The 26,200-nt window shown below is 35.6% G+C and overlaps 2 protein-coding genes across 2 annotated transcripts; one reads left to right on the forward strand and one right to left on the reverse strand.

The window, feature by feature from the left end:
• Positions 1 to 572: 572 nt before the first annotated feature.
• On the reverse strand, positions 573 to 13,059 carry usp12a (ubiquitin specific peptidase 12a). Its single transcript, XM_073830902.1, has 9 exons — positions 12,879 to 13,059; positions 10,178 to 10,258; positions 9,859 to 10,072; positions 3,532 to 3,764; positions 3,337 to 3,413; positions 3,162 to 3,245; positions 2,876 to 3,073; positions 2,567 to 2,645; positions 573 to 1,393 (listed from the first exon to the last, which is right to left on the reverse strand). The coding sequence occupies exons 1-9, from the start codon at positions 12,924 to 12,926 to the stop codon at positions 1,292 to 1,294; spliced, it is 1,116 nt and encodes a 371-aa protein (XP_073687003.1). The 5' UTR covers positions 12,927 to 13,059; the 3' UTR covers positions 573 to 1,291.
• A 1,164-nt stretch (positions 13,060 to 14,223) lies between these two features.
• rpl21 (ribosomal protein L21) lies at positions 14,224 to 18,020 on the forward strand. Its single transcript, XM_073831005.1, has 6 exons — positions 14,224 to 14,302; positions 14,889 to 14,967; positions 15,046 to 15,107; positions 15,197 to 15,309; positions 17,580 to 17,730; positions 17,897 to 18,020. The coding sequence occupies exons 2-6, from the start codon at positions 14,901 to 14,903 to the stop codon at positions 17,984 to 17,986; spliced, it is 483 nt and encodes a 160-aa protein (XP_073687106.1). The 5' UTR covers positions 14,224 to 14,302; positions 14,889 to 14,900; the 3' UTR covers positions 17,987 to 18,020.
• The last annotated feature ends 8,180 nt before the right edge of the window (positions 18,021 to 26,200 follow it).

The raw sequence follows: 26,200 nt of genomic DNA on the forward strand, positions 1-26,200 counted from the left end.
ACCCATTTATCTAGCATCTGACATTCAGACTGCATCTTTCTGGAAAGATGCACATTGTGTTGCTCCCCTGTGAGAGCTATTCTAGGCGCAAGCTATTAACAGCACGCTCATCTGTGTCACCCACTTCCCCCACTATCTTCCCTCTCTCCTTCATCCTCTAACCCCGCGCAGCCTTCATCCCCATGCCTCTATTTCAGACAGGCTCACACCTCCTCATAGACTAAACTGCGTAGTCAGTGATGACGCCTGATAAAATCCTTTCCAGTCTGAAACCAGGCTCTCAGATGACAGATTTGAGAATCTAGCGCTTTTAAACATATGTAACCTTTCGTGCAAATTTAAAAGGACTGAACTGAGCTAGAAAATGAAGTGAATCTGTGCCAAACAACACAACCGTTAAAGCTGGAAAGAGAGTAAAACAGGTTTGATGCTATGCATTTCTCCATCTTGCAGTAATCTTGACCGGCCACAGAGGGGCCACAGTGACCAAGAATGAGTCATCAGCACAGGAAAAAAAAGGCTTGGTTGTATGAAGGCGGCGTCCAATCAAATCGCAGTAGGCTGGTAATAGCTGGTATTTACATGCTTGCATGCATACATCCTATCTTGGTGTATACACTTTTATTTCTTTTTCTTTAAAACAGAAAATGATAATTTCACAACAGGCCATCTCAAGCAAACCCTCACATTAACCTTCCGACATCTACAAAACTGTATCAAAAGTGCACCATAGTGTTATACATCTTTTCTGGTTCTATCCTCTTTTTTGGCTATATCAGTAATATTATTATAATTCTCATAATATTTATACAAATATCACTCTGTACAAGGTAGAAATACATAACCCGCAATGCCCCGCAGTCGGAGCGTTGAGACCCTCCCCACCATTATAATAAACACACCCGCTTTCCCCATGCACAAGTCTTCAGCCTCCTCACAGCCACAGGAATCGAAAGGACGCAGCATGAAAGTTGAATGCGAGTCCCGGTCGTATCGTACAGTCTGTTACATGAAACACATTCTCCCCACAGTAAAGGACTGAACACGAGTGATGAAACGCTCCCACAACGTAAATACAACTGACGAACAACGTTCAAAAGGCCTTGCGACTGCATCACGTCCAACGTTACTGCTGCGTGGAGACCGGCGAGGGTGGGCTTGGACGGATGGGGTGGGGTGTGTGTGAGGCGCGGCTGCAGTAAGAACCTGCGCAGGTGGGATGCAGCAGGGTTTTGCGTACAGGCACGCCTGCCGCACAGGTGTCCGAAGGGGGACGCCGCTCTGGCCTCTCTCAGTCTCTGGACTGGTAAAACAGGATGTACCCGGATTCTGAGTTCTTGGAAATTTCCGAGGTTAATCCGTAGAACTCCTCAATCGCCTGGGCATCAATTTTCTACAGGGAGAAACCAAACACTTTTTAACAAATGCAGCAAGACCCTTCTGAAATCATCAGGATTCCCATACTGGTGGAACAATGACTTTTCTGTGACATTTGTAGAGAAGCATAATTAGAAAAATATATATACACTAGAAAAGCTTAAATAAAAAAAAATTGTTTATTATTTATTATTTTAAAAATAAAAATAAAGATTGTACTCCAATCTTATGAAGTAAATATATATATTTCTAGTTATGCTTAGCTCTGAACTAACTTTACTATAATAAAGTCAATATAATTTTATTTACTTTTGAACCTAATTTTTTTTTATATTTTGAGACTTCATTTTTTTTATATATTACATTACACCTCAACATATACATATATATATATACTGTATATATACACCCACCCACACAAAATTTAAATATTATATCCCATTATATATAAATATATATAAAGAAAATTTAAGATTGACTCTCTCTCTCTCTCTCTCTCTCTCTCTCTCTCTATATATATATATATATATATATATTATTTCATACCTTAACATATACATACAATATTTAATTTGAAATATAATTGTATCTATAGATAGAGATTTCATATTTCATATATATTATACCTTAGCATTTACAAAGAATTAAAGATTATATCTACATATAGATTTTATAGATTATATTTATATATAATATATATATATAAAATATTATATATAGATAATATTTATATTTACATTATAATATATATCTATAGAGCTATATATACACATATTTTTTATAATTTCCATATATATATATATATATATATATATAGAGAGAGAGAGAGAGATTATACATACATATACATTATATATACATTTATATATTTGTAATGAATATATATATATATAGATCAAGCGGTTATTTTTATATAATATATTAAATCATTTCATCAAATGCATTCATTTTTACATAAAATATATTTTAAAACTTATATATAAAAATATTGTAACTATACAGATTTTATATATACATATATATATATATATATATATATATATATATATATATATATATATAAATAAATTTATTTTCTTAAGCTTTCATATTTCTATACATATATAGATTAAGTGTTTATTTTTATATAATATATTAAATACAATTATAAATAATGACTGATGTTTAAACATGACAGATAGCAGCTCACCTCTACGATGTCATCATCAAACAGCAGCCAGAAATCATGACTCTTTACAATGGCGATGTAGTGTCCTCGATTTGGACCACTGTAAAAGCAAACACACACATACACATAAGCTACAAATCAAGGAAGCAAATCAGAACAGTTCTCTTTTTGCACAAGAACAGATTTCACAAAAAGCTTGCATGAACAGATTCTGTTCACACAAGCAAGTATTGTGAAATCAGACAGTGGAGGAGGAAGAAAAACACACGCATAAAGGTTTGAAAGTCCACTGTCACTTCCTGGATTACTTTAAAACTTGCATCGACTCACCTGCCACAATGCACCACCACGGCGACCAGGTCGTATAGCCTCTCGGGATTGGTGGCATCGCCAGAGGTGTTAAAGAGGCGGAGCTCCAGAGGGAAGACCACGCGGTAGCTTAGCTTAGTGTAGCGCTGCAGCTGCTCCATGTATTTAAATCTCTTCAAGTGCAAGGCGAGGATCATGGGAAGTTTCTTAACCCGCATTCTAGAGCCAAACACATTCATCCATCAAGTATATACAGTAAATATATGTTCAAAACATCAGGAAGGATCTGGCAGAAATGAATCCTCACCGTTTGTGTGCCTCTTGTTTACTTCTGCATTCCTCACAGTAATATTTATACTCACTGCATAAGGTCTCTGTATTACTGAAACCTCTACAAGGAGCAAGAAATGAAAGGAATGGTTTATGAAAACAGACACATATTCATGTTTAAACTGGGTTAAAGTGTCAGCGTGCTTTCAGACCTGAGACAGTGTGTGATTGAAGTGTTCTGCTCCACGTCTACTGACAAATCCAAGAAATCCTCATCTTTACTGCTTATCTGTGAGAGAGAGCAAAGTCCAAAGACAAACCTCAGATAAAAGCACAGCCAATCACTGTCAAGATACCATCTAATTTGACTAAAGGGTTTCTAGTTCAGCTACGTGAGATGCTATTACCGTCTCGCAGGTGAGGCATCGTGTCTCATTGGTCAACGTGCCCTGGAAGATCTCATGAACCCAGGTGGAGGAGGGTGGGGTGCTGTTATTGTTCTGTGAATCGAGTGTGCCATTGGCCAATTTGCCATTCTGCTTGTCTTGCTTGCGCTCTTCTTGTAGCAGATCTGCTATAGTGTTCAGCAGGTAGTTGAGAAACTCATGTGCATCTTGTTGCATGTAGTTATCAAACAGTTCTGCGGGTGACGGAGAATGTTGCATGAAATATCACAAGGAATCGTGTCTTTATTTATATATAATAACATTTTATTTATATATAAAACATTTAATTTAATCTAATCTAATCAAGTCAGAAAGATCATACTCATGAGTTACATGTGTGTGTCAACAACTAAGATGATGAAAAACAACTCTGAAGTAGATGGTTTTGCGATAATATTAAATTACAGTGCTGCATTTCAAAAAGAATTGTGTTAACACTTTACAAAATAGTTACAGTCAAGCCTGAAATTATTCATACCCCTGGCAAATTCTGACTTAAAATTACTTTTATTCAACCAGCAATTTTTTTGACCGGAAATGACACAGGCTTCTCCCAAAAGATAATAAGACGATGTACAAGAGGCATCATTGTGGGAAAAAATACTACTCATCTTTTATTTACATTTGAACAAAAAGTGGCATGTCCAAAATTATTCATACCCTTCTCAATAATCAATAGAAAAGCCTTTATTGGCTATTACAGCAATCAAATGCTTTCTATAATTGCTGACCAGCTTTTTGCATGTCTCCACTGGTATTTTTGCCCATTCATCTTTAGCGATGAGCTCCAACTCTTTCAGGTTGGAGGGTCTCCTTGCCATCACCCTGATCTTTAGCTTCTTCCACAGATTCTCAGTTGGATTTAAGTCAGGACTCTGGCTGGGCCACTGCAAAACGTTAATGTTTTTGTCTGCTAACCATTTCTTCACCACTTTTGCTGTGTGTTTTGGGTCGTTGTCGTGCTGAAATGTCCACTGGTGCCCAAGACCAAGTTTCTCTGCAGACTGCCTGATGTTGTTGTCGTTAATTTTGATGTATTGCTCCTTTTTCATGGTGCTGTTCACTGTGATTAGGTTCCCTGGTCCACCGGCTGAAAAACACCCCCAAAACATTAGGTTCCCACCACCATGTTTGACAGTGGGGATGGTGTTCTTAGGGGTGAAGGCTTCTACTTTTTTTTACACAAAATGAAGGCTACATCATTGTGGCCAAACAATTCAATTTTTGTTTCATCTGACCATAAAACAGAAGACCAGAAGTCGTCTTCTTTGTCCAGATGAACATTTGCAAAGGCCAAGCAGGCTTTTGTGTGCCTTATCTGGAGAAGAGGTGTCCTCCTTGGTCTGCGTCTGTGGAACCCAGTGGTGTGCAGTTTCCGTTGGACTGTCTACCTTGAGATGCCACCAGCAGAGCCCAGATTCATCAGGATGGCCTTGATGGTTATCCTTGGATTCTTTTTTTTACCTCTCTCACTATCCTCCTGGCCAGCACAGGTGTCACTTTTGGCTTCCGACCACGTCCTCTGAGATTTTTCACAGTGTGGAACGTCTTGTATTTTTTAATAATACTTTGCACTGTAGCCACTGGAACTTCAAAACATTTAGATATGGTCTTATAGCCCTTTCCAGACTTCTGAGCAGCCACAATGCACAGCCGCAGGTCCTCAGTGAGCTCCTTTGTCTTAGCCATGTCTGTCCACAAACCAACAGCAGAGAGCTTCTGTTTTTCACCTGTTGAGTTGATTAAAACAGCTGTTCCTAATGAATCAGGGTAATTAGGATGCTTTAGAACAGCTTGGACTATTTGGAATGGTATAGAACTTTGGATTTTCCCATAGACTGTGACAGTTTTTGGACATGCCACTTTTTGTTCAAATGTAAATAAAAGCTGAGAAATATTTTTTTCCATTATGATGCGATCTTGTACATTGTCTTATTATCTTTTAGAAGAAGCCTGTGTCATTTCCGGTCAAAAAAACAACAAAAAACTAGCTGGATGAATAAAGGTAACTTTAAGTCAGAATTTGCCAGGGGTATTAATAATTTCGGGCTGGACTGTACATTTGCTAACATTAGTTAACTACATTTGTTAACATGCACTGAAAATGTTAAATACTTTTAAAGCATTTATTAAGGGGAGACACTGCAGGTAAAAACACTGTTTTGAGATTGAGATTTTGGGATTTTTGTTTTTTCAGACTAGTGGAAAGAAAACACTGTTAAGTGTTTCTTTTATAGCACTTTATCTATTTGTGTCAATAGATTTTAATTACAATGCATATTTTTAAAGGCTTTCTCAAAATGAGTTTTTTCTCCTACACTAAGCTATAAATCTCCACTTCAGTAGCATTAACATATTTTTATTCCTGTCTATATCCTGAAGGTTTTTACAGAAGGATTTGTTCATATATGATTTGCTTGATTTTATATAACATTTTATTCCCCCCAAAACTATACAAAAAATATAGTGTTTCCTATCCGTTCTAAGTTTTTGTCTACAAATGAGATACCCAAAATTCCCTCTGTAAAAACTTTTGACTCCAATATGTCCAAAAAATTAAACAAGAATTTTAAAACAGACTTCATCCAATGTAAAGATTTTTGTACTATAAATCTATGCAAATTAGCACATATTTCTTCAAATAATGCCTCATTTGCACAATTAAACCTAACATTTGTAAAATGAAAATTTGTAATACAAAAATGTTTTAAAAATATCAAAGTAATCAATTCACCTGCAGTGTCTTGCCTTAACCTCAGTTCATGTTAATTAGGTAACGCTTCAAAATAAGGTTGCATTAAGTAACATTGGTTAATGCACTAACTATGTTAATGTTAGTTTATAAAAACTTTTTATTTTATTAAAGTGGTCATATGATATGGTTTCTTGATTTCCTTTGTCTTTGGTGTGTTAAAAGCTGTTTGTGCATATATAAGATCTCAAACTAGTCTCAAACCCGAAAAGATATTTATTATAAAAGTTAAGACTTAGCCACATCTTCCTAAAATGGCTCATTCAAACACGCCCCCACATGTCTATGTCATGGTTTGGGAAGATTTGCATAACACCGCCCAAATGTATACGCAAAGGAAAAAGGCGTAACTTTTATTCTGTAGTATTGTTGCAGTCGTCGCCATGTTGTGGAGACGCAGTGTGTTTTATTGTGAAAGCGAAAGTACTTTGTTTAGCCTTCTAGAAATCAGTGGTTAAGTTATATTTACACTGTTCCGGAACAGTACAATGCAAACATTTGAGTGGGTGCGCCACATTTTATGGAGGACTGTTTCCTGAACCTGAGACGAGTAGCATACATTGCCAGCTGTACACGAAGGGTTAAGGCTATAAAGTGGGGCAATTCCAATGTTGGACAGTCTGGCACTTCTGACTCTGAATTTGCTACTGACTATTCAAACGCGAGTTTTGAGCAGTTTAGAGTAGTGCTTGTTGTTTCTACAATCACAAATGCAGACACATACTTCCCTACTATAAAGCATGCGAAAAACAGTATGCAAGGAGAGTAGTATGTTCGAATTCATAGTATTCGAAATAGGCCAGTAGGCCAGGGATGGAAATTAACTTTTTTGTCCACCGGCCAGTGTGGCTGGTGGATTTTAAAATCTACCAGCCACTAAATGTTTATGTTTTTAACCGACAATGTGTAGCTGCATGTGAAAATTAATACTACAAGATCTACTATACTTGAGCAGTTTATTTAATCTCAAGCCTCAATAAAATACTGACATTTTCACCGAATTTTTCTATCATGATACAGAGCTATCTTCACAACTACACAACTTATAGCCCACATACTATAACAGCCTAGATATTTTATGTAGCCTAATTTGCGCGCATTGGGGAGTCGCTCTCTAAACGCAGGGTATTAAAGTTGCTTTTGAATGCGCGTGCGCGTTTAACTTTTGGTTTAGTTTTTACTATAGCGCGAAACTCTCGGCGGCGTAGAGCGTGCATTCTAAAATACAAGAGATTACTTAACAAAACCATTTGGGAGGACACCAACGGGATTTTGAAAAGCGTGTCCCCAGTGGAAATTACGGCGCTGTGTGAGTGGAACTCTGCCGCCGAGTTATCATCTGATGTGAACGAATGCCGCGTTGTACAGTATATTGAGAAAGACGCGCCATGAATTGCATCTGACAGAATGTGCGCTGTAGCACGAAATACAATATATTTTTTCAAAAGCAGATTGTAAAGATATTTTAACAGACCTCTTAACGCCTGTGATGTATCGCCACATTTTTTTGAAGGTGTGCCTCCGCTAAAAGTGTCCGCAGTCTTCTTCTTCTTCATGTATTTTAACGGCAGTTCGCAACCAACGTTAAGGTGCATTACCGCCTCACGCCGTCCGGTTGAAGTATGTTATTTTTATTTACCCGCCACGGTGGCCGGTGGGTGAAGCGAGTTTACCCGCCACAACACAAAATCACCCGCATTTGGCTGGTGGCGGGTGCTAATTTCCATCCCTGCAGTAGGCGAGAAGTACCCGGATGACCTACTGCTTCCGCCTGAATTCTGCAGTATGCATACCATGGACACTTGAGGCTCCAGGAGAGGAGTTGTCATATTCGAAAAATGGCGGAAAGTGGAGACGCGGCGGATGTAGTACGTCCGAATTCCATTCATACTACCCATATTCATACAACATAGAACGTACTTTTTTAACGGTCGGGAAGTACGTTCAAATTTAAATGTAGTACCTACTGAAGCAGTATGCGATTTCGGACGCAGCAATGGTCTTACGTTTACACAACGCAACGCAACAGTATGAGTCATTATAATCAGTAGTTATGTCCCCATAATGAGTTTTATAGTTTTTGTCTCATCTCGCCGGGAAACGGCATCACAACATGGTAAGGGCCGTAACTTTCCATCACACGCTTGAGGTATTTGGCCAATCAGAACGCACCAGATAGCTGGCAATTAGAAAACACCTCGCTTTTTTTGAAGGATGAGCTTTGTAAAAATTTAAGCGTTTCAGAAAGATGGGGAAGAGAGGAGAAACAATAATTCACAGTATGTGGAAAATAATGTTTTTTTTTTAAACCTCAAACCACATAAACGCATTGCATTACACCAAATATACAAAATAATGTTCTTTTTAGCAACATCATATGACCCCTTAAACAAATTAGTAAATGTTGAACTTCAATTAAGAATAATAAATGCTTTAGAAGTAGTTTTTATTGTTAGTTTGTGTTAACTATGATAGTTAACTAATGGTTACAATTGGAACCTAATTGTGAAGTGTTACCAGTAAAATTAAGATACAACTTTTCATTTTATTAACATATTAGTAAATGCTGAAATTAACATTACCTAACTTTTGATTTTATTAATGTATTAGTAAATGCTAAAATTAACATTAACTAAGCTTAATAAATGCTTAAGTAGTTTTCATTGTTAGTTTATGTTAACTAACATAGTTAACTAATAGTTAAAAATGGAACCAGTGTTCCAAAGTGTTGCTAATTAAATGAACAGATAAAACTTTTGATTTTATTAATGTATTAGTAAATGCTGAAATTAACGTTAACCAGTATTAATAAATGTTTTAGAAGTAGTTTCATTGTTATTTCAAGTTAACGAACGTAGTTAACTAATAGTTACAAATGGAACCTTATTGCAAAGTATTGCCAATAAAATGAACATACAAATTTTGATTCCATTGAAGTATTAATAAATGCTGAAATTAACGTTAACCAAAATTAATAAATGCTTTAGAAGTAGTTTTCATTGTTAGTTCATGTTAAATAATGTAGTTAACTAATGTTGACAAATTTTACCTTATTGGAAAGTGATAAAACTTGATTTAACCTGAGCTGACATGAACTAACAAAGAACTGTTGCATTTTTATGAACTAAGGTTAACTCTGGTTAAAACTACTTTAACAATTGCTCGATTGCATTGACTTCCTCATTGTTAGATGAGTTTCATTTAATGCATTAACTAATGTATTGTAACGTTTTAGCAGTTTTGATTATGATAAAGCTTATAGTTAACCAATTTGAAGCTAATGACTCATCATTCATGTTTTGCTTTATGCAAATTAAATAATTATTATAAGTCTCTTTTTGGGTTTGAGACTATTATAAGCTGTACTGGAACAACAGAAAAATCGATTTTTGCTGTTGTTCACTGTTTATTTAGAATTTTTGTTTCTTTCAGTGTACTGTAACTTTGTAACTCTTCAGTTTCCTGCCTATAACTAGCATCTAAACTCACAGTGAACTGAATTCAAATACAGTCCCTTCCTGCTCGTGCTTCCTTACCATTCTCTTTCCGTAGTCTCGTAATGAACTTCTTCGGCGGTATCACGCCAACTTTCCTCTTCTGGTTGGCTATACTGTGGAACAGGTCGGCCAGGCAGGTGAGCAGGTTCTCTTTGCGGCGCGGCTGGCTCCTGTACGCAAGGATCTTCTCCCGGAACGGCCGGCAGAAGTACAGAGCCTGGAGCACAGAGTTACAGTAGCAGGTGTTTCCAAACTGTGGAATGAAACAGACAGAAAACACACAGTGATTCCAGAGTGAAACATTAAAAACAATTGTTTTAGGAGACAATGGGAGACAGCAAGGAATGTCTTTGCTTACGTTGACCAATCCGAAGTAATGCTCGTTGACAGGGAACTGCTCCGAGCCGATCTCTTTCTCCAAAGCGGAGGCATTGGCGCCCTGAAACAGAACAGGTGAACTGCTGTTCAGGCATTTAGAGTTGCATACAATTCAATAGAGAGTCCCTTAAATGGACTGCAGTTTCTACTACATAAAGTTACTGTTACTATGATAAAACTATGGTGATTTAATTCTGGTTTTGCAGTACTAACTATCATTATAGTAACTTACGACACTGTGGCAGAAACTATGGTTAACCATGGTAAATTTTAGAAGACGTCTGATAAATCCGAGACAGTATTGGGAAAAGCTACTTCTAAAAGTAATGCATTACAATATCATGTTACTTCCTAAAAAAGTAACTATGTTACTTTTTAAATCTGGGCAGGGCTTGCTTGTTTGTTTTTAATATAAAAAGCTCTATTTTTGTCTTTCACACCTAAAGCCTGAGGCTAAAGGAAATGTAAATTCATGTCTGTACAGTAGAATGCAAAAGAAGAAAGTTCAACACTCTTAATCAATAAAAAAAGAAGATCAAATGTTAGTTTATTTTGAGAAATTAGCTTATTAGTTTAGTAGAATTAAACCATGGAATGTCAGCAGAAAAGTCGCAGGTTAATAAAATGGGATTAAATACATAAAGGATATTTGTATTATTTAACATGTTCAATTATTGCAGGTTTGCATTCCATTGTTTTTATTTATTTTGAGAAATCTGAATTAATGCATGTTCACATTTATTCTGGAACTAAAGTAACATCTTACTCCCGATTTCTCTCAACATGGGGACAGGAGAGCTTTCAAACGATAAATGGGAAAAACAAGTAACTGGCGTTGCTTATTTGAAAAAGTAACTCAAGTATTTTCTTGTAAATTAAAATGTAATGTGTTACTTTACTAGTTATTTAAAAAAAAAGTAATCTGATTACATAACTCGCGTTACCCCCAACACTGAACAAACTTCAAAATTGTTTGCTTATTTGTATGGTTAAATTGGATCATCGAAGGTCAGCAGCAAAGACACTGGTTGATAAAATGGGATTAAATACATAAAGGATATTTGTATTATTTAACATATTTATTTATTTATTGCAGGTTTGCATCATACTCTGAGTTGCATTTCAGTTTTTATTTATTTTGAGGAATACTCAATCTGTTTTTGTAAGTGAAATTAATTAATGCATGTTCACATTTATTCTAGAACTAAAGTAACATCTTGCTCCAGATTTCTCTCAACATGGAGACAGGAGAGCTTTCAATCAATAAATGGGGAGAAAAAGTAACTGGCGTTGCTTATTTGTGACCCTGGACAACAAAACCAGTCATAGGGGTCCATTTTTTGAAAGCTGCTAAGTCTGAAAGTTGGATAAATACGCCTTCCGTTGACGTATAGTTTGTTAGGATAGAACAATATTTGACTAAGATACAACTATTTGAAAATATGGAATCTGAGGGTGCAAAAAAACTAAATATTGATCAAATCGCCTTTACAGTTGTCCAGATGACGTTCTTAGCAATGCATATTACTAATCGAAGATTAAGTTTTGATATAGTTATGGTAGGAAGTCTACAAAATTTCTTCATGGAACATGATACCTAATATCCTAATGATTTTTGGCATAAAAGAAAGATCAATCATTTTGACCTGTAACATGTATTTTTGGCTATTGCTACAAATATACCAGTGCAACTTCAGACTGGTTTGTGGTCCAATGTGACATTTAAAATTTGAACTCTTGTTTAAATCTCTTGTAACTGAAAAAGTAATGAGTTACTTTACTAGTTAAGTAATCTGATTACATAACTCGCGTTACTTGTAATGCGTTAACGATGTTACGCCCGCACTGTTGATAAGATTACAACAACCACAGATTGAAATTTAATGTTAAATGTTTTAAAATGCAAAATGACAAAAACACGTAAGTGTGAGCCTTAAAACTACCTTAAATAACAACACGTCCAGTATATGTGATGAGGTAAAACCACATTAGCACTCATTAGCATTTCACTCCAGGCACTTTTACATTTAAAACCGCCAAATGCGACGTAAAACGTAATTTACAATCAAATCGCAAATAAAGCAGATAATATATGGAGGAACACACTGGGTACGGAGATGCAGAGAGGGGATGGGACCATGAAATCACGATGTGACCGCACTGGCAACAGCTTAGCACTGAAGCACAGGTACACTGAACGCATTTTACATCATCATGATGCTCACGTTTGCCATACCTAACACAACGCGTGTCTGAATGCTTGTAGCCATTTATTACACATAAATAACAATCGGAGATTATTTAGATGTCACTGTCTCGCGTTTATTAAGCACATCTCGCGATCATAACCCGAGCTGAATGACACTTCAGCTCAGCAGTTAGCAGATCTCTGCTTTGCTGCTTTCAGCAAATCCTATAAAGACGGACTAATTTAAAAGCCTAACGTTGTGTTGTGAAGACAGTACGGTCGTGTCGTATATCTACCAAATAACAGTAATTATTTAGGCCCAAGGCAAAATTCAGCAAGCACACAGACGGATAAAGACAGCTCGCAACTGCAGCAGAGGAAAACTGGCAACCCAAGGAGTCCGATTCACTGAACTAATGCAGTAAACGACCCTTTACAATGTCATGCGTGTACTGACGACCAATTATCCGTGATTGAAGTCATATTTACTCACCATGGTACAAAAAGAGGCAAATTTGGAAACTGTCATTAGGATTTCCATTCGCCCAGCGCCATCTTCCACCCAATCACCGCGCGGAGGCGAAGAGGAGTCCCCGTGAGGACAGACTGCGTCCCTGCCAGAGGGAGTTCCGCAGGGTCTTAGTGCCCCACCGGCTCACGGATTTTGCCTTTCAATTATTTTAATTTAGCCAAGGTATTAGTACACACACAAGACACCTTCAGGAAGACATCACTGAACATTAAGACTACACTGTAGTACAAATAATTAGTAAACTAGTTGGTTTAATTTGAGAGCATATTTAGTTCAGCAGAGAGCTTGAGGAATACGTTTAATTTATGTCAGGATTTATTTAATTTATTATATTCGAAAAAATAAATTATCCTGGTTAAATTTTTTATGTAAACCTACTAGTGTTCACAAACGGTTAATCACGATTAATCGCATCCAAAATAAACGTTTTGTTTACATAATATATGTGCATTCATGTGTGTGTATTTATGAAAAGTATGTTATATTTATATATTGAATATATTTATATAAATGATATAAATTAAATACTTGTAAATATTTTCAAAACATATACATGCATGTGTTTATATATACATAATAATAAATATACACAGTACACAAACGTGTAAACAAAAACTATTATTTTGGATGCGATTAAACGCGATTAATCGCTTGACAGCACTAAAATCTACACTTAGAGAGCTTGTGGACTGCTTGTGTTATGTTCAAAAATAAGTATTTATGTCAGGATTCGATTTAATTTATTACATTTGTAATAAAATGCAAGTTACATAAGACTTTTGGAAATAAACATGACCTAGTTAAAGTATTTCAATTCATTTTTTTAAATTCCATTGATGTGGTTTTGTTAGGATAGGACAATATTTGGACGAGATACAACTATTTGAAAATCTGTAATCTGAGAATGTAAAAAAAAAAATCTAAATACTGAGAAAATCACAATTAAAATAGCCCAAATGAAGTTGCATATTGCTAATCAAAAATGCAGTTTTGGTATATTTACAGTAAGTAATTTACAAAGTATCTTCATGGAACATGATCTTTAGGCTACTTGATATCCTAATGATTTGTGTCATAAAAGCAAAATTAAGAATTTTGAGCCATACAAATGTATCTTTGGCTATTTCTACAAACATACCCGTGCTACTTGTAAACTGGTAATCATCGTATAAATGATAGGAAAGATTGGAAATCATAATAAAAAATAAAATCCTGAACTGTTTTTGTAAGACGATGACATCACTGACTGCCCATGCCATGGACCAACAGCTCTGCTACTTTTACTCAGGCAAATGACCAGTCCTCCTATTCGTGCTTTGAAGGAAGCGCCGCAAGACCCCATCATTCTCTTTCCGCCGTACCCGCCATCTTGCGAGCAACCGGGGGTAAGATGTGCTCCAGACTTTATGTATAAAATCGTTAATTTCATAGCTCCCACTGAGCAGAAGTTCCACAAAAAGCGCCCAAAAAATACTTTACCTAGCACGACATCGAAATTAAGTCCGTATGTGCCTTGCTGGATGCCGTAAAGAGTAAAAAACAGCGCCAAGCTGGAGCGTGTCCGTTCCATGCGGGCCATGCGTGTAACTTATAGGATATGGAGAGCCATGAATATGAAAATAAAGCCGTGTATAAATATTACTTTTTTCTGTATTTGAGTACGATGTATTACGAACACCTTTGCGAGATGTCATTTCAGATCGGTCCCTTAATGTTTGCTAAAGCTGTAACGATCTTTTGTTAAAAAGTCTTAGTGTGTTAAAGTCATAATTTAAATGTCTATAACTATATTTATTGCTCTTTATTGGGATACTTTTGCTATCATTTTATGTAGTTCTATTATACGGCCAAGCATTGTATTTAACATAGAGTGGACGGATATCATGTGTAGTTCAATGAAATGTTTTAACTGTTTTTTTTTTTCTAGAAATGATTTGTTTGGCTTTATTGTATTTTGTCTTCTGCATCCAGTAATCAGGCATCATGACGAACACCAGAGGCAAGAGGAGGGGTACCAGGTATATGTTTGCCAGGCCCTTCCGCAAGCATGGTAAGTTGATTTATTTTGCACTATTTTTGTACTGTACTTTAGCTTTTTGTGCTGACATTGTTTTTTATTCTACAATAGGCCCAATCCCTCTGTCCACCTACATGCGCATCTACAAGAAGGGTGATATTGTAGACATCAAGGTAAGATTTCTTAAACGTACAGTATACTTTTTTTTTTTTTTTTTTTTTTTTTCAAGAATAATTTATTAAAAAGATACTACTTTATCCAGGGCACAGGAACCATTCAGAAGGGCATGCCTCATAAATGCTACCACGGCAAAACGGGACGTGTTTATAATGTTACACAGCATGCTGTAGGCATCATTGTCAACAAGCAAGTCAAGTAAGTGCAACTCTGAACATGACCTATACTTTGATAAAAATACATTTTAAATGTTGTAACAATGCAACTAATAGCTAGAGGTTAAATAACACCAGTCAGACAAGTACAGAAACCAATGGAAGCCTGTTTCTGCCATGAATAAAAAATGTAATTGTGAAAAAAAAAAAAAAAATTCTCAGAATTGTGAGTTTACATCTCACAGTTCTGTTTTTTTTCTCAGACTTGTGAGTTTATATCTCACAATTGTGACTTTATAACACACACAATTGTGAGTTACCAAGTCAGAATTGTGATTTATAAACTTGCAATTCTGACAAGTCTTTTCCCCCCTCAAAACTGGACTTTATAACTTGCATTTGCAAGTTTATACTTCATAATTTTAAGTCAATATCTACGTGTTTACACAATTGTGAGAAAAAAGTGAATTCTGAGATACAAACTCACATTTGCAAGAAAAAAGTTTTTATCTTGTGATTCTGACTTCATTTCTCGCAATTGTGACTTCATATCACACAATGCTGAGAAGAAAAACAATTGGGACTCTAGTAGTCAACATTTGAAACGGATCAAAACCTTTCATCAAAGTTGTCCTAACACCAAAACAATACCCATTCTTGACAACTTTGAACTTTTTGATCCAGTTCAAATGTTGACTACTGTATATCTCGCAATTCTGACTTTATATGTTTTTTCTGAGACTTTATCCCTTAGTTTCACAGATGAGGCTTAAGTCTAGTCCTAGACTAAAATAAAGTCTGAGCTGTTTCAACAGAAAGAAATGGTACTGACTGATCTAAGAATATATCAGTGCATTTGTTTTGCCTCAAGATGCACACCAGTATTTAAGCATGTTTCTAAAAATTACTTGAATGTCCTAATTTAGTCTAAACTCTGTCTGTGAAACCAGGCCTTTACCTCACAATTCTGACTTATATAAACTTACAATTGTGACTCTTTTTTCCTCAGAATTGTAAGTTTATATCTTGCATTTGTTACTTTTATAACACAATGTAAGTTATCAAGTCAGAATTTTGAGATATAAAATTTAAATTGGAAGAATCTTATTTTTTCCCCCTCAAAACCGGACTTTATAAACTTGCAGTTGCAAGAGAAAAAAAAAGTGAGAATCGAGTTACAAACTCATAATTGTGAGGAAAAAGTTATCTTGCACGTCTGGCTTTATTTCTTGCAATGATGAGCAATTGCAGGTTTTAATTTCACAATTCTGAGAAAGTCAAATGCAAGATATAAACACACAATTGCAAGAAAAAAAGTTTTTTGCTGAACTGAGTTTATATCTCACAATTGTGACCATAACACACACTCGCGAAGTACCAAGTCAGAATTGTGAGATATAACCTAAAAATTCTGAGAAGATGTCAGTCCCCCCCCACCCCTCAAAACTGGACTTTATAACTCACAATTATATTTCACAATTCTGAGAAAGTCAATTGCGGGGAAAAATTGCAAGAAATACAAACTCAAAAGTTTTCTTGCAATTCTGACTTTATTTTTCTCACCATTGTGAGTAGAAAAAGTAAAAAAGAATTGCAAGTTGATATCTCACAGTTGTGACTTTATAACACAAATGCAAGTTATAAAGTCAGGTTTGTAAGTAATTCTGAGAACATATCAGTCTCCCCCCTCAAAACTTTATAGACTTTATAACTTATAACTGAGTTTATATTTTACAATTCTGGGAAAGTCTATTGCGAGATAAAATCCCAATTGCATGATAAAGTGAGAATTCTGAGATACAAACTCATAATTTTGAGTTTTAATTAATTTTTTCTTACAATTGAGAATTTTATATCGCAATTTTGAGGAAAGAAATTCAGTTGAGACTTTCTCTATTGTGAGTTGATATCTCGCAGTTGTGTCTTTATAACACAGTTGCAAGTTATGAAGTCAGAATTGTAAGCAATAAACTCGCAAATCTGAGAAAATATCAGTCTTTTTCCCCCTCTCAAAACTGGACTTTATTTATTTTAGTTTATTCATTCGACTAGGTATCACACATTGTTTTGAATTGTCAATATAAATGAAGGTTTTTAATGTGTAATGCCCCAGATTCACTTTGCCATGAGGGCCATCCTGTGTCCTACGTGGTCATTAATGTGGGCAAAAGCAGTCATCCTTATGCACTCTGGACAGGCACGTTAATGCCTTCGCCAGGTTGTCATTAAGGAAACATGCCCCTCATTGATGGATCTTGTGAATGTACATGAGTTGTTGTCTTTAAAGTGACCAGTTATTGTTTTTATGTTTAGGGGCAAGATCCTGGCTAAGAGAATTAATGTGCGTATCGAGCACATTAAGCACTCAAAGAGCAGAGACAGCTTCCTGCAGCGTGTCAGGGAGAACGAGAAGACTAAAATGGAGGCCAAGAAGCAGGGCACTTGGGTTGAGGTGAAACGCCAGGTATGAGATCATTTAGTGTTTCTGTTTTCTGTCTAGAATGTTAGATTATGAAATGTTTCATTTTACTTCCCAATGTAATTTTCATGTTGGGATAAATTACAGTGTATAACAGTGTTATAACAGATCTGTCTGTTCTTTAATTGTGGTGTTGTGTCGTCTTGTTCAGCCTGCTGCTCCACGGCCAGCACACTTTGTCAGCACCAAGAACAACGAGCCCCAGCTCCTGGAGCCCATCCCCTACGAGTTCATGGCATAAATTTGCTGACCAAAATAAAGATCTTTGTACCATGTATTGCTAGTTTGTTATTTTTCTGTAACCATTGTTCAAGTGTGCTTATTGTGTTGATAAATATGAGCTGTGTTAGGAGTATTACTGGTGAGATGATATAAATTGACAGTGACATGCTAGAATACTATAAGAAATGTCATAATACACAATCAATTGTTTCTTCAGTTTGTTTTTTTCATAAAGCTATTTTAAAACTGTAGGTGCATATGTTCTTTATGAAGGACCCTGTTTTAATTATAAATTCAGTAAATTTCCAGCTCGCAGCTGAGTTTAGTATTGATTTAAGTGAGACAAACTCACTTTTTTTTTGTCTAAAAAATATAAACGTGTTAGACGTAAAATCTCAATTGTTATCTTTTTGCTCAATTACGAGTATATTTTGCAATTGTGACTTTTTTCATAGATGAAACTCGCAATTGAAAGAAAACAAAAGGTCAGGATTGCAAAATAAGAACTCGCAGTTCTGACTTTTTTCCTTTCAATAGCGAGTTTAAGTTATGAATTTTCTCCTCAAAATTGTGATATAAACTCACAATTTGAGAGTCTAGTTTTAGGGTGAAAAAACACTGTTTTCAGAATTGTGAGTTTATATCTCAAAATTCTGCCTTGATAACTTGCAGTTGCGTGGTATAAAGTCACAACCGCAAGATAAATCCGCAGTTCTCAGAAAAGTCACAATTGCGAGAGATAAATTCACAGTTTTGGGCAAAAAGATAATTTGAGGTTTTACATGTAACGCAATAGCATGTTTATATTTTTTCTTGCAATTGTGAATTTATTTCATGCCTTTCTGAAAAAAATAGTGACATCTCACAATTCTGACTTTATTTCTGAGAATTGCATGCATATCTCAATTCTGACTTTGTAGCACAGTTGTGACTATGTCTCTCAGTTCTGAAAAAAAGCCATCAGGTAAAAAGTATGTTTTTATTCAGTGGTGGAAACAGGCCTCTGTAGTCGAGAATGTAAGAACTGTTGCATATTGATTAAAAAAAAGGAAACTTAGCTTTGTGGAAAAGTTGACATTGTCCTGTAGATGGTACTCTTTTCCTCCAGAAAGACTTACAAAAGCTTGCCACAGCCTCAAGGATTTGTCAATAAGAAGAATGTCTATTTACTTCAGCCCTGGATAGCAACAAGCTTTCCTTTTTTTTCTTGCTTTTATGCAGTGTGAATATGGTGCTTGCCAAAGGTTAGTACTGAATTTAGTTGGTGTCAAACATTGAATGACCAAATATTTGGCCAAAATATCCCAGTTTTCATCTTAACAACAAAAAAGAGGTAATTTAAATATTGTGTGTTACAGCAAACTCCAAGCAGCATACAATTTATGCCTTTTTCAGAAGTGGCATTTTTTAAGTTGCTGTCTTATGCTGCCTAAAATAAGTGAAGTACAACATTTTTTCTTAATTTCTCCCTTTCAGCTCTTCATTACAACTGAACACAGTTGGATTCAAAAATGAGTGAAAAGTTACCTTTATAGTGGTTATTTTTTTATTTCTGAAGGTAATTACACACCTCGTGTAATTCAAGGTATTACAAAGAAAATATCTATTTAGAAGATTTCCCTTGCAAAACAGTGGAATTAAAAACACTTTCTAAAGAAACGACACTATTTTGCTTACTAGGTCGTAAAATACTTTCTAAAAAAGATTGTGGTTAATTGTATGGTAGTTCACATGAGTCGTCACTAGAAGGCAGCATTAGCCGTTGTCTTGACAGAATAATACCCTACCATTTCCGTTCAACTGTAAAGATCCTTGAGTTAGCGTGCTAAAAGACATTACTGATATATATTTTAATTTTAAATTCAGACTTAGTCATTGTGTTCTTGACGGTGAATATTTGTTGAGGAAAACATTATTAGTATGGATGAAACCCTACACTATAGCCATGATATGATGTACAGTTGAGGTCAAAAGTTTACACACACCTTGCAGAAACTGTAAAGTGTTAATTCTTTTACCAAAATAAGTGGGATCATACAAAATGCATGCAATTTTTTAATAGTACTGACCTGAATACGTTTTCACATAAAAGATATAGTCCACAAGAGAAATAATAGTTGATTTTATAAAAATGATCCTTTTCAAAAGTTTACATACGCTTGATTCTTATTACTGTGTTGTTACCTGAATGATCCACAGCTGTTTTTTGTTTAGTGATAGTTGTTCATGAGACTTGTTTGTCCTGAACAGTTAAACTGCCTGCTATTCTTCTTCTTCTTCTTCAAGTCCCACAAATTCTTTGGTTTTCAGTATTTTTTTGTATATTTGAACCCTTTCCACACTGAGGACAAGTGAGGGATTCATATGCAACTATTACAGAAGGTTCAAACCCTCACTGATGCTTCAGAAGGAAAACAATTCATTAAGAGCCAGGAAAACTTTGAATGGAATGAAGATATTAACATTTTTCTTATTTTGTCTAAATATCATATTTTTTTATTTAGTACTGCCCTTCAGAAGCTAAAGAAGATACTTACATGTTCCCCAGAAGACAAAATAAGTTAAATTTACCCTGATATTAAAATTAATGCACCATGTTTCTTTCTGAAGCATCAGTAACATTTTTTCTAAATAACAGCAGCCAGTTTAAGAGTTCAGGACAAACAAGGGACTCATGAACAACTATCACCAAACAAGCAAAAAAAAAGCTGTGGGTCATTCATGTAACCACACAGTATTAAGAATCAGTCAAACATCTCAGTTTTAATGACAAAAAATGTATCATTTGATCAATTTGCAAAGTGAAAGTGGAAAAAAAGTGGAAATTAAGTGTGAAATAATGTATTCAGAATGACTTACAAGTGTGAAAATCTGTGAGAATTGAACAAAAAGTTGTAACTTGGCTTAAAGGAAGATAGGAATCATGTCTTTCTGGCAGTTTTCTGGTAATTACGGCATAATACAACAATGGCTTGCGAAGCAAAAATGCTACGAAATGCCCATTATATTTGGGCATTTTGTATATAGTGTACTTTTGGAATCAGCACCCCAAAGTAATTAGTTAGAAACTAATATAAATTTCATTCATTAAATATGATACGGGGCTATAAAACAACAGGCTGACTATTATGAAAACACCAAATAAGCTATAAATCTATAAATAATTTTTTCTAAAGTGATGAGTCAAATTATGACTAAATAGCAAAATACTCCTAAATATACAAACTTGCTGATACATTTGTCTAGTTTGTGGACTATGTACACTTGAATAGCTACTATTCTGGGCCTTTAGTGTGTGTGATGTTCTTTGTGTGATTTGGTGTGTAAGCGAGGACCACCTCTCTCTATCTTGACTTGTGCTGTGTAATCAGAGTGGCTGAATGGCTGACTGCATATCTGACAAATATGTTATCTCATCCCACCTCAGTACTTCACCCAATATTTGCTTCAATTAGGGTCAGTTCCTGAGATACGCAGCAGCTGTGTGGGTGCATATGAGAAATAGCCCTAATTCCACAATGTTCTCACATGCACATTCTTCCATGCATATTAATATTACGACTCTTCTGCATTACAGTTGCACTGCTTGATTTAGATTTAGCTGTATGGGGTAGAATCTGACCTTATTCCTTTTTTAGGCATGATCTATTCATTCAGTCCTCAGAGGACACACAGGTCTGGGAATCAGCCACAGTATTAGGATGGCGCGCTGAGAGGTCATAGCATGACTGTGAGAATATGTGAGGACGACTAGATAACCTCATTGTGTGCTGTGCCTATCCGCTGGCCCTGTTCCCTCTGCTATCGTGCCGGTGTTAGATATTTGTAAGGATTGGGATGAAGGTGATGAGGTCTCGCAGAGGTCATAATCAATAGTATCAATCAACAAGTGACATCCTGCCCTGGTATTGATCACTGCAAAGATGTTGAAAGTGCGAGAATGGTAAAGGAATTTTCATTAGTAATGAATTAACACTGATTATATATGCAAGACCGGATCTTTCAATCTTTAAGATTTTGAATGTCTATTTTTCCCATGAAGTTGTTGATACTAAAATGAACTATTCTGAGTAATTTGGTAAATGTTTCTTGTTATTGTGCTTAACATTAAGAGTCCTGTGATGACGGCAGCCTATGTCTTTACGATGTTAATTTATATACACCATGAATGAAATTGAAAACACTGACTGTAACATTTTAAATGTCAGACAGGGTTATAACATATTAAAGACAGGCCAACATTACTACAGTCTTTTATTTGCATTCAGATTACACAATTGATAGGCTAGTCTATAATTTGAATGTCAGTTTGTAAACTCTATCATACAAAAATTAAATCTTCAGAATGTCTGATTCGTTCTAAGGAATCGTTTCATTCTAAATTGTTTTATATAGTTGTCATAATAGTGTATGAATGTTTTTTCAATCGGTCCTCTAACTCATATGTAACGTTCGATAGTTTGATTCATTCTAGTGAATCGGTTCTTTCAGACGGCCCTCTCTTATAATGTTGGATAATCCGATTCATTTAAGTGAATCGGTTCGTTCGAACAGTCCTCTATCTCATAGGCTATTTATTCTAGTGAATCAGTTTGTTCAGACGGTCCCATCTCTTAAATATAATGTTTTTCTAGTGACAGAGTTTGTTCGGACGGTTCTCTCTATCATATAACACAGTCGTTTTATCCCAAACGCTCATCTCTGGCATATATTTAAGAAACAGTGATTAATGCTATTTAGTCGATTTGTTTAAACGCTCGGTCCTCTATTGCAAAGGAGGATAGTCCTATTAATTCTAGTGAATCAGTTGAACTGTTCTCTATCTCATGTAACATTGGATAGTCTGATTCATTCTAGTGAATCGGTTCTTGCAGACGGTCCTCTCTCGTATTGTTGGACAGTTCGATTCATTTAAGTGAATCGGTTCGTTCGAACAGTCCTCTCATAGGAAACATTGGAAAGCGAGTCGATTCATTCTAGTAAATCTGTTCGTTTGGACAAAGCTTTCTCTTATGTGTAATTGGATATCTGATTTTTTTTCTAGTGAATCAGTTTATTCAGGCGGTCCTCTCTCTTAAATTTAATGTTTATGCTATTGACTGAGTTTGTTCAGACAATGCTCTCTCATCCGTTCAAGTAAATCGTTTCATCCTAAACGGTCGTCTCAGTCATATGTTTAGGAAACGTTAATTAATGCTATTGAAACGGGTTGTTTGAACGGTCCTCTCTATTTTGGAAAGTCAGATTTTGTTCGTTTGAACAGTCCTCTTTTATATGAGGACCACAAAACCAGTCAAGGGTACATTTTTTTGAAAATGAGATTTATGCATTATCTAAAAGCTGGAGGCTTTCCATTAATGTGGTTTTGTTGGGATAGGACAATATCTGGCCGAGATACAACTATTTTAAAAAACTGAAATCTGAGGGTGCAAAAAAATCTGAATATTGAGACAATCACCTTTAGAGTTGTCCAAATGAAGTTCTTAGCAATGCATATTACTAATCAAAAATTAAGTTTTGACATATTTGCGGTAGGAATTTTACAAAATATCTTCATGAAACATGATCTTTACTTAATACCCTAATGATTTTTGGCATAAAAGAAAAATCTATCATTTTGATCCATACAATCTGTTGTTGGCCATTGCTACACATATACCCATGCTACTTAAGACTGGTTTTGTGGTCCAGGGTCACATTTAAAAAAAAAGTAACTTAATATTTTCTTGTAAATTATAAGAGCACAAAAGAGGGCACGGCCATTTATAAATTTAATGTGTCTGGCTTCTGATCTCATCTGCTTCCAGCCCTGCTGAAAAAAACAGCTAAAACCAGCCTAGGCTGGTTGGCTAGTCTCATCTGGTTTAAGCTGGAAGTAGCTGGTTTTAGCTGGTGGTTTCCCAGCCTGACCAGCCTGGCCAGGCTGGAAAAGTGACCAAAACCCCTCTAAAACCAGCCTGCTGACCAGTTAAAACCAGGCTGGTTGACCAGCTAAAACCAGCCAACCAGCCTAGGCTGGTTTTAGCTGTTTTTTTTTTTTTCACCAGGGAGCTGTTTTTAATTGTAAAAAACAGCTTGTTTGGCTGCTTGATATTACAAACTGTTGCGTCTTACCAAATCATTTTAATGTTTTATCCTTATTATGAACACAGTGGTTTGTAGCGGAACAATTTTACTGATTAGTGCACTTTGTTATTCTTCTCGTTATTTCCCTACAGTGGCTTATGAACTGGAAGTATAACACATTACCAGAAAACAGCTTACTTCCGCATTGAAAAATAAGGTGGATATATTTAAACTATATTTGTAAATTATGGTTAATTTTTGTCGTATGTAGTTAAAATTTAGTCTACCATTTGATACTCTACTGTTCATTTATTAATTGTTCCCTCACTGCTTTTGTTCCAGAGCATACTGCCCTGATCAAATTATAATCATTCATAGTTATGTTTCAATGTACTTATCGTCTTTTTAGTAGCTTAACAAGCTACATTTTCAAAGTAGCTTCCAGAACATTGCTGCAAGGCACTGACTCATAGATTGAATTAAACAAAGTAAACAGAGGAGAGGTAAAGAGGAAAAAGCGATGGAGCAGAGTGGGCAGAGGCAAGTCCTGAGGTCCTTAATCATACCTGTTCGACACTCAGAGATGTAGGCCATCAAGCAGCGCGGCAGCCGTATCGACTGCCTGTGTTACACATTAACTTTCCTCTCTCAGCCAGGGAGACAAGCAAACACGGCATACAGAGATAGTACAACTAGACATCATGTTGTCTTCTCCCACCACAGTCTCTGACTCTTTTTGAAATCCCCTAAAGGTTGTGAAATCAGGGAGACTGCTTCAATTGGGAGACTGAAGGCATGACTCTCCAATCACCATCAACACACCGTTTTGGCTGTGAGCTGGTGTTTGTCATTTTGCTCACTGGCTTATCAGGACAGATCATGGCCAGTGAGATAGAGCTTTATTGATCAGTCCCAAACACCAGAGGGTTGGGACACTGCAAGACCGGATGATGTGAAGGAAGAGGCACAACGGTGATTGTGGGGCAGGAATGTCCCCTGAACTTGATGTCAGAAGGATAGAATCTGGATGACTTTGAGTGAGGGTCCACTTGAATTTCTAAGCTGTTCACTCTGGATAATGTACAATTATCAATGTTAGATTTTGTTTCTTATTTAAATTTGAGACATTACCCCTTTGCCTCAGGATAAAGTGCAGCAAGCAGGAAATGAGAAATAGTTTACACTAAGCAACACTAGTTTTGAAATAAAACATGATCACCTTGGGACACATAGGAGCAATCATGACTGTAGTAAATCATGCATATCAGCAGGCTGTTCTTGGAGGCTGATAAACCACAATTAGGGCAGTAATTTCCACGTGTGTGTGTGATGGATGGAGCCAGGCAGTCTTTTAAACACCCTAGACAGACACATTCATACACAGACTTGAATGGAGCCACTTGACGGTTTAATATCCACATAAATCTCTGTCAGACAATTGCAAAGACCTTCAGTCCTGATCACAAGTCTGTGAAGGTGAACAGTTGCTTAGTGGTTATCAGGTGTTATAGCACGTGTGAATCACCATGGAAAATAAACAGTAGACGTGATTCATTTGATAAAAATAACCAGATGGAAATAGGAGAAATATATTCTGATATATCATTTGCATAAATCTATTTTAAAACCAATGATAAATAGAATATGTAAGAAAATAAAACACATATTGAAACCATATCTGAAAAGAAAAAAAATTAAAAGCAACACAAACTAAAAATGTTAATTAGGTACACTACCAATCAAAGGTTTTATACAGTAAGCAAAAACAGTAACATTTTGAAATATTTGTAAATTTTAAAATATCTGCTTTCTATTTGAATATATTTTAAAATGTAATTTATTCCTGTGATTTCAAAGCTGAATTTTTAACATCACTACTCCAGTCACATGATCCTTTAGAAATCAATCTAATATTTTCATTTGTTACTCAAAAAACATTAATTATTATTATTATTATTATTATTATTATGTAAAAAACAGCTGAGTAGAATTTTTTCAGGTTTCTTTCTGAATAGAAAGTTCAGGAGAACAGCATTTATCTGAAATAAAAATCTGTTGTACCATTATAAATGTCTTGATCATTACTTCTGATCAATTTAAAGCATCCTTGCTAAATAAATGTATTTATTTCTATAATTTCTTTCCCCACAAAATTATACTGACTGCA

Source organism: Garra rufa, chromosome 24 (genome assembly GCF_049309525.1).
Source record: "Garra rufa chromosome 24, GarRuf1.0, whole genome shotgun sequence".
Taxonomy (NCBI): domain Eukaryota; kingdom Metazoa; phylum Chordata; class Actinopteri; order Cypriniformes; family Cyprinidae; genus Garra; species Garra rufa.

Excerpts from the sequence above, each read along its gene's own strand:
- usp12a (XM_073830902.1), bottom strand. The coding sequence starts at position 12,926 with ATGGAAATCCTAATGACAGTTTCCAAATTTGCCTCTTTTTGTACCATG. Across the intron at positions 10,073-10,177 it reads ATTACTTCGGATTGGTCAAC|TTTGGAAACACCTGCTACTG; the intron begins GTAAGCAAAGAC and ends TTCATTCCACAG. Across the intron at positions 1,394-2,566 it reads TTGATGATGACATCGTAGAG|AAAATTGATGCCCAGGCGAT; the intron begins GTGAGCTGCTAT and ends TTCTCCCTGTAG.
- rpl21 (XM_073831005.1), top strand. The coding sequence starts at position 14,901 with ATGACGAACACCAGAGGCAAGAGGAGGGGTACCAGGTATATGTTTGCC. Across the intron at positions 14,968-15,045 it reads CAGGCCCTTCCGCAAGCATG|GCCCAATCCCTCTGTCCACC; the intron begins GTAAGTTGATTT and ends ATTCTACAATAG. Across the intron at positions 17,731-17,896 it reads GGGTTGAGGTGAAACGCCAG|CCTGCTGCTCCACGGCCAGC; the intron begins GTATGAGATCAT and ends CGTCTTGTTCAG.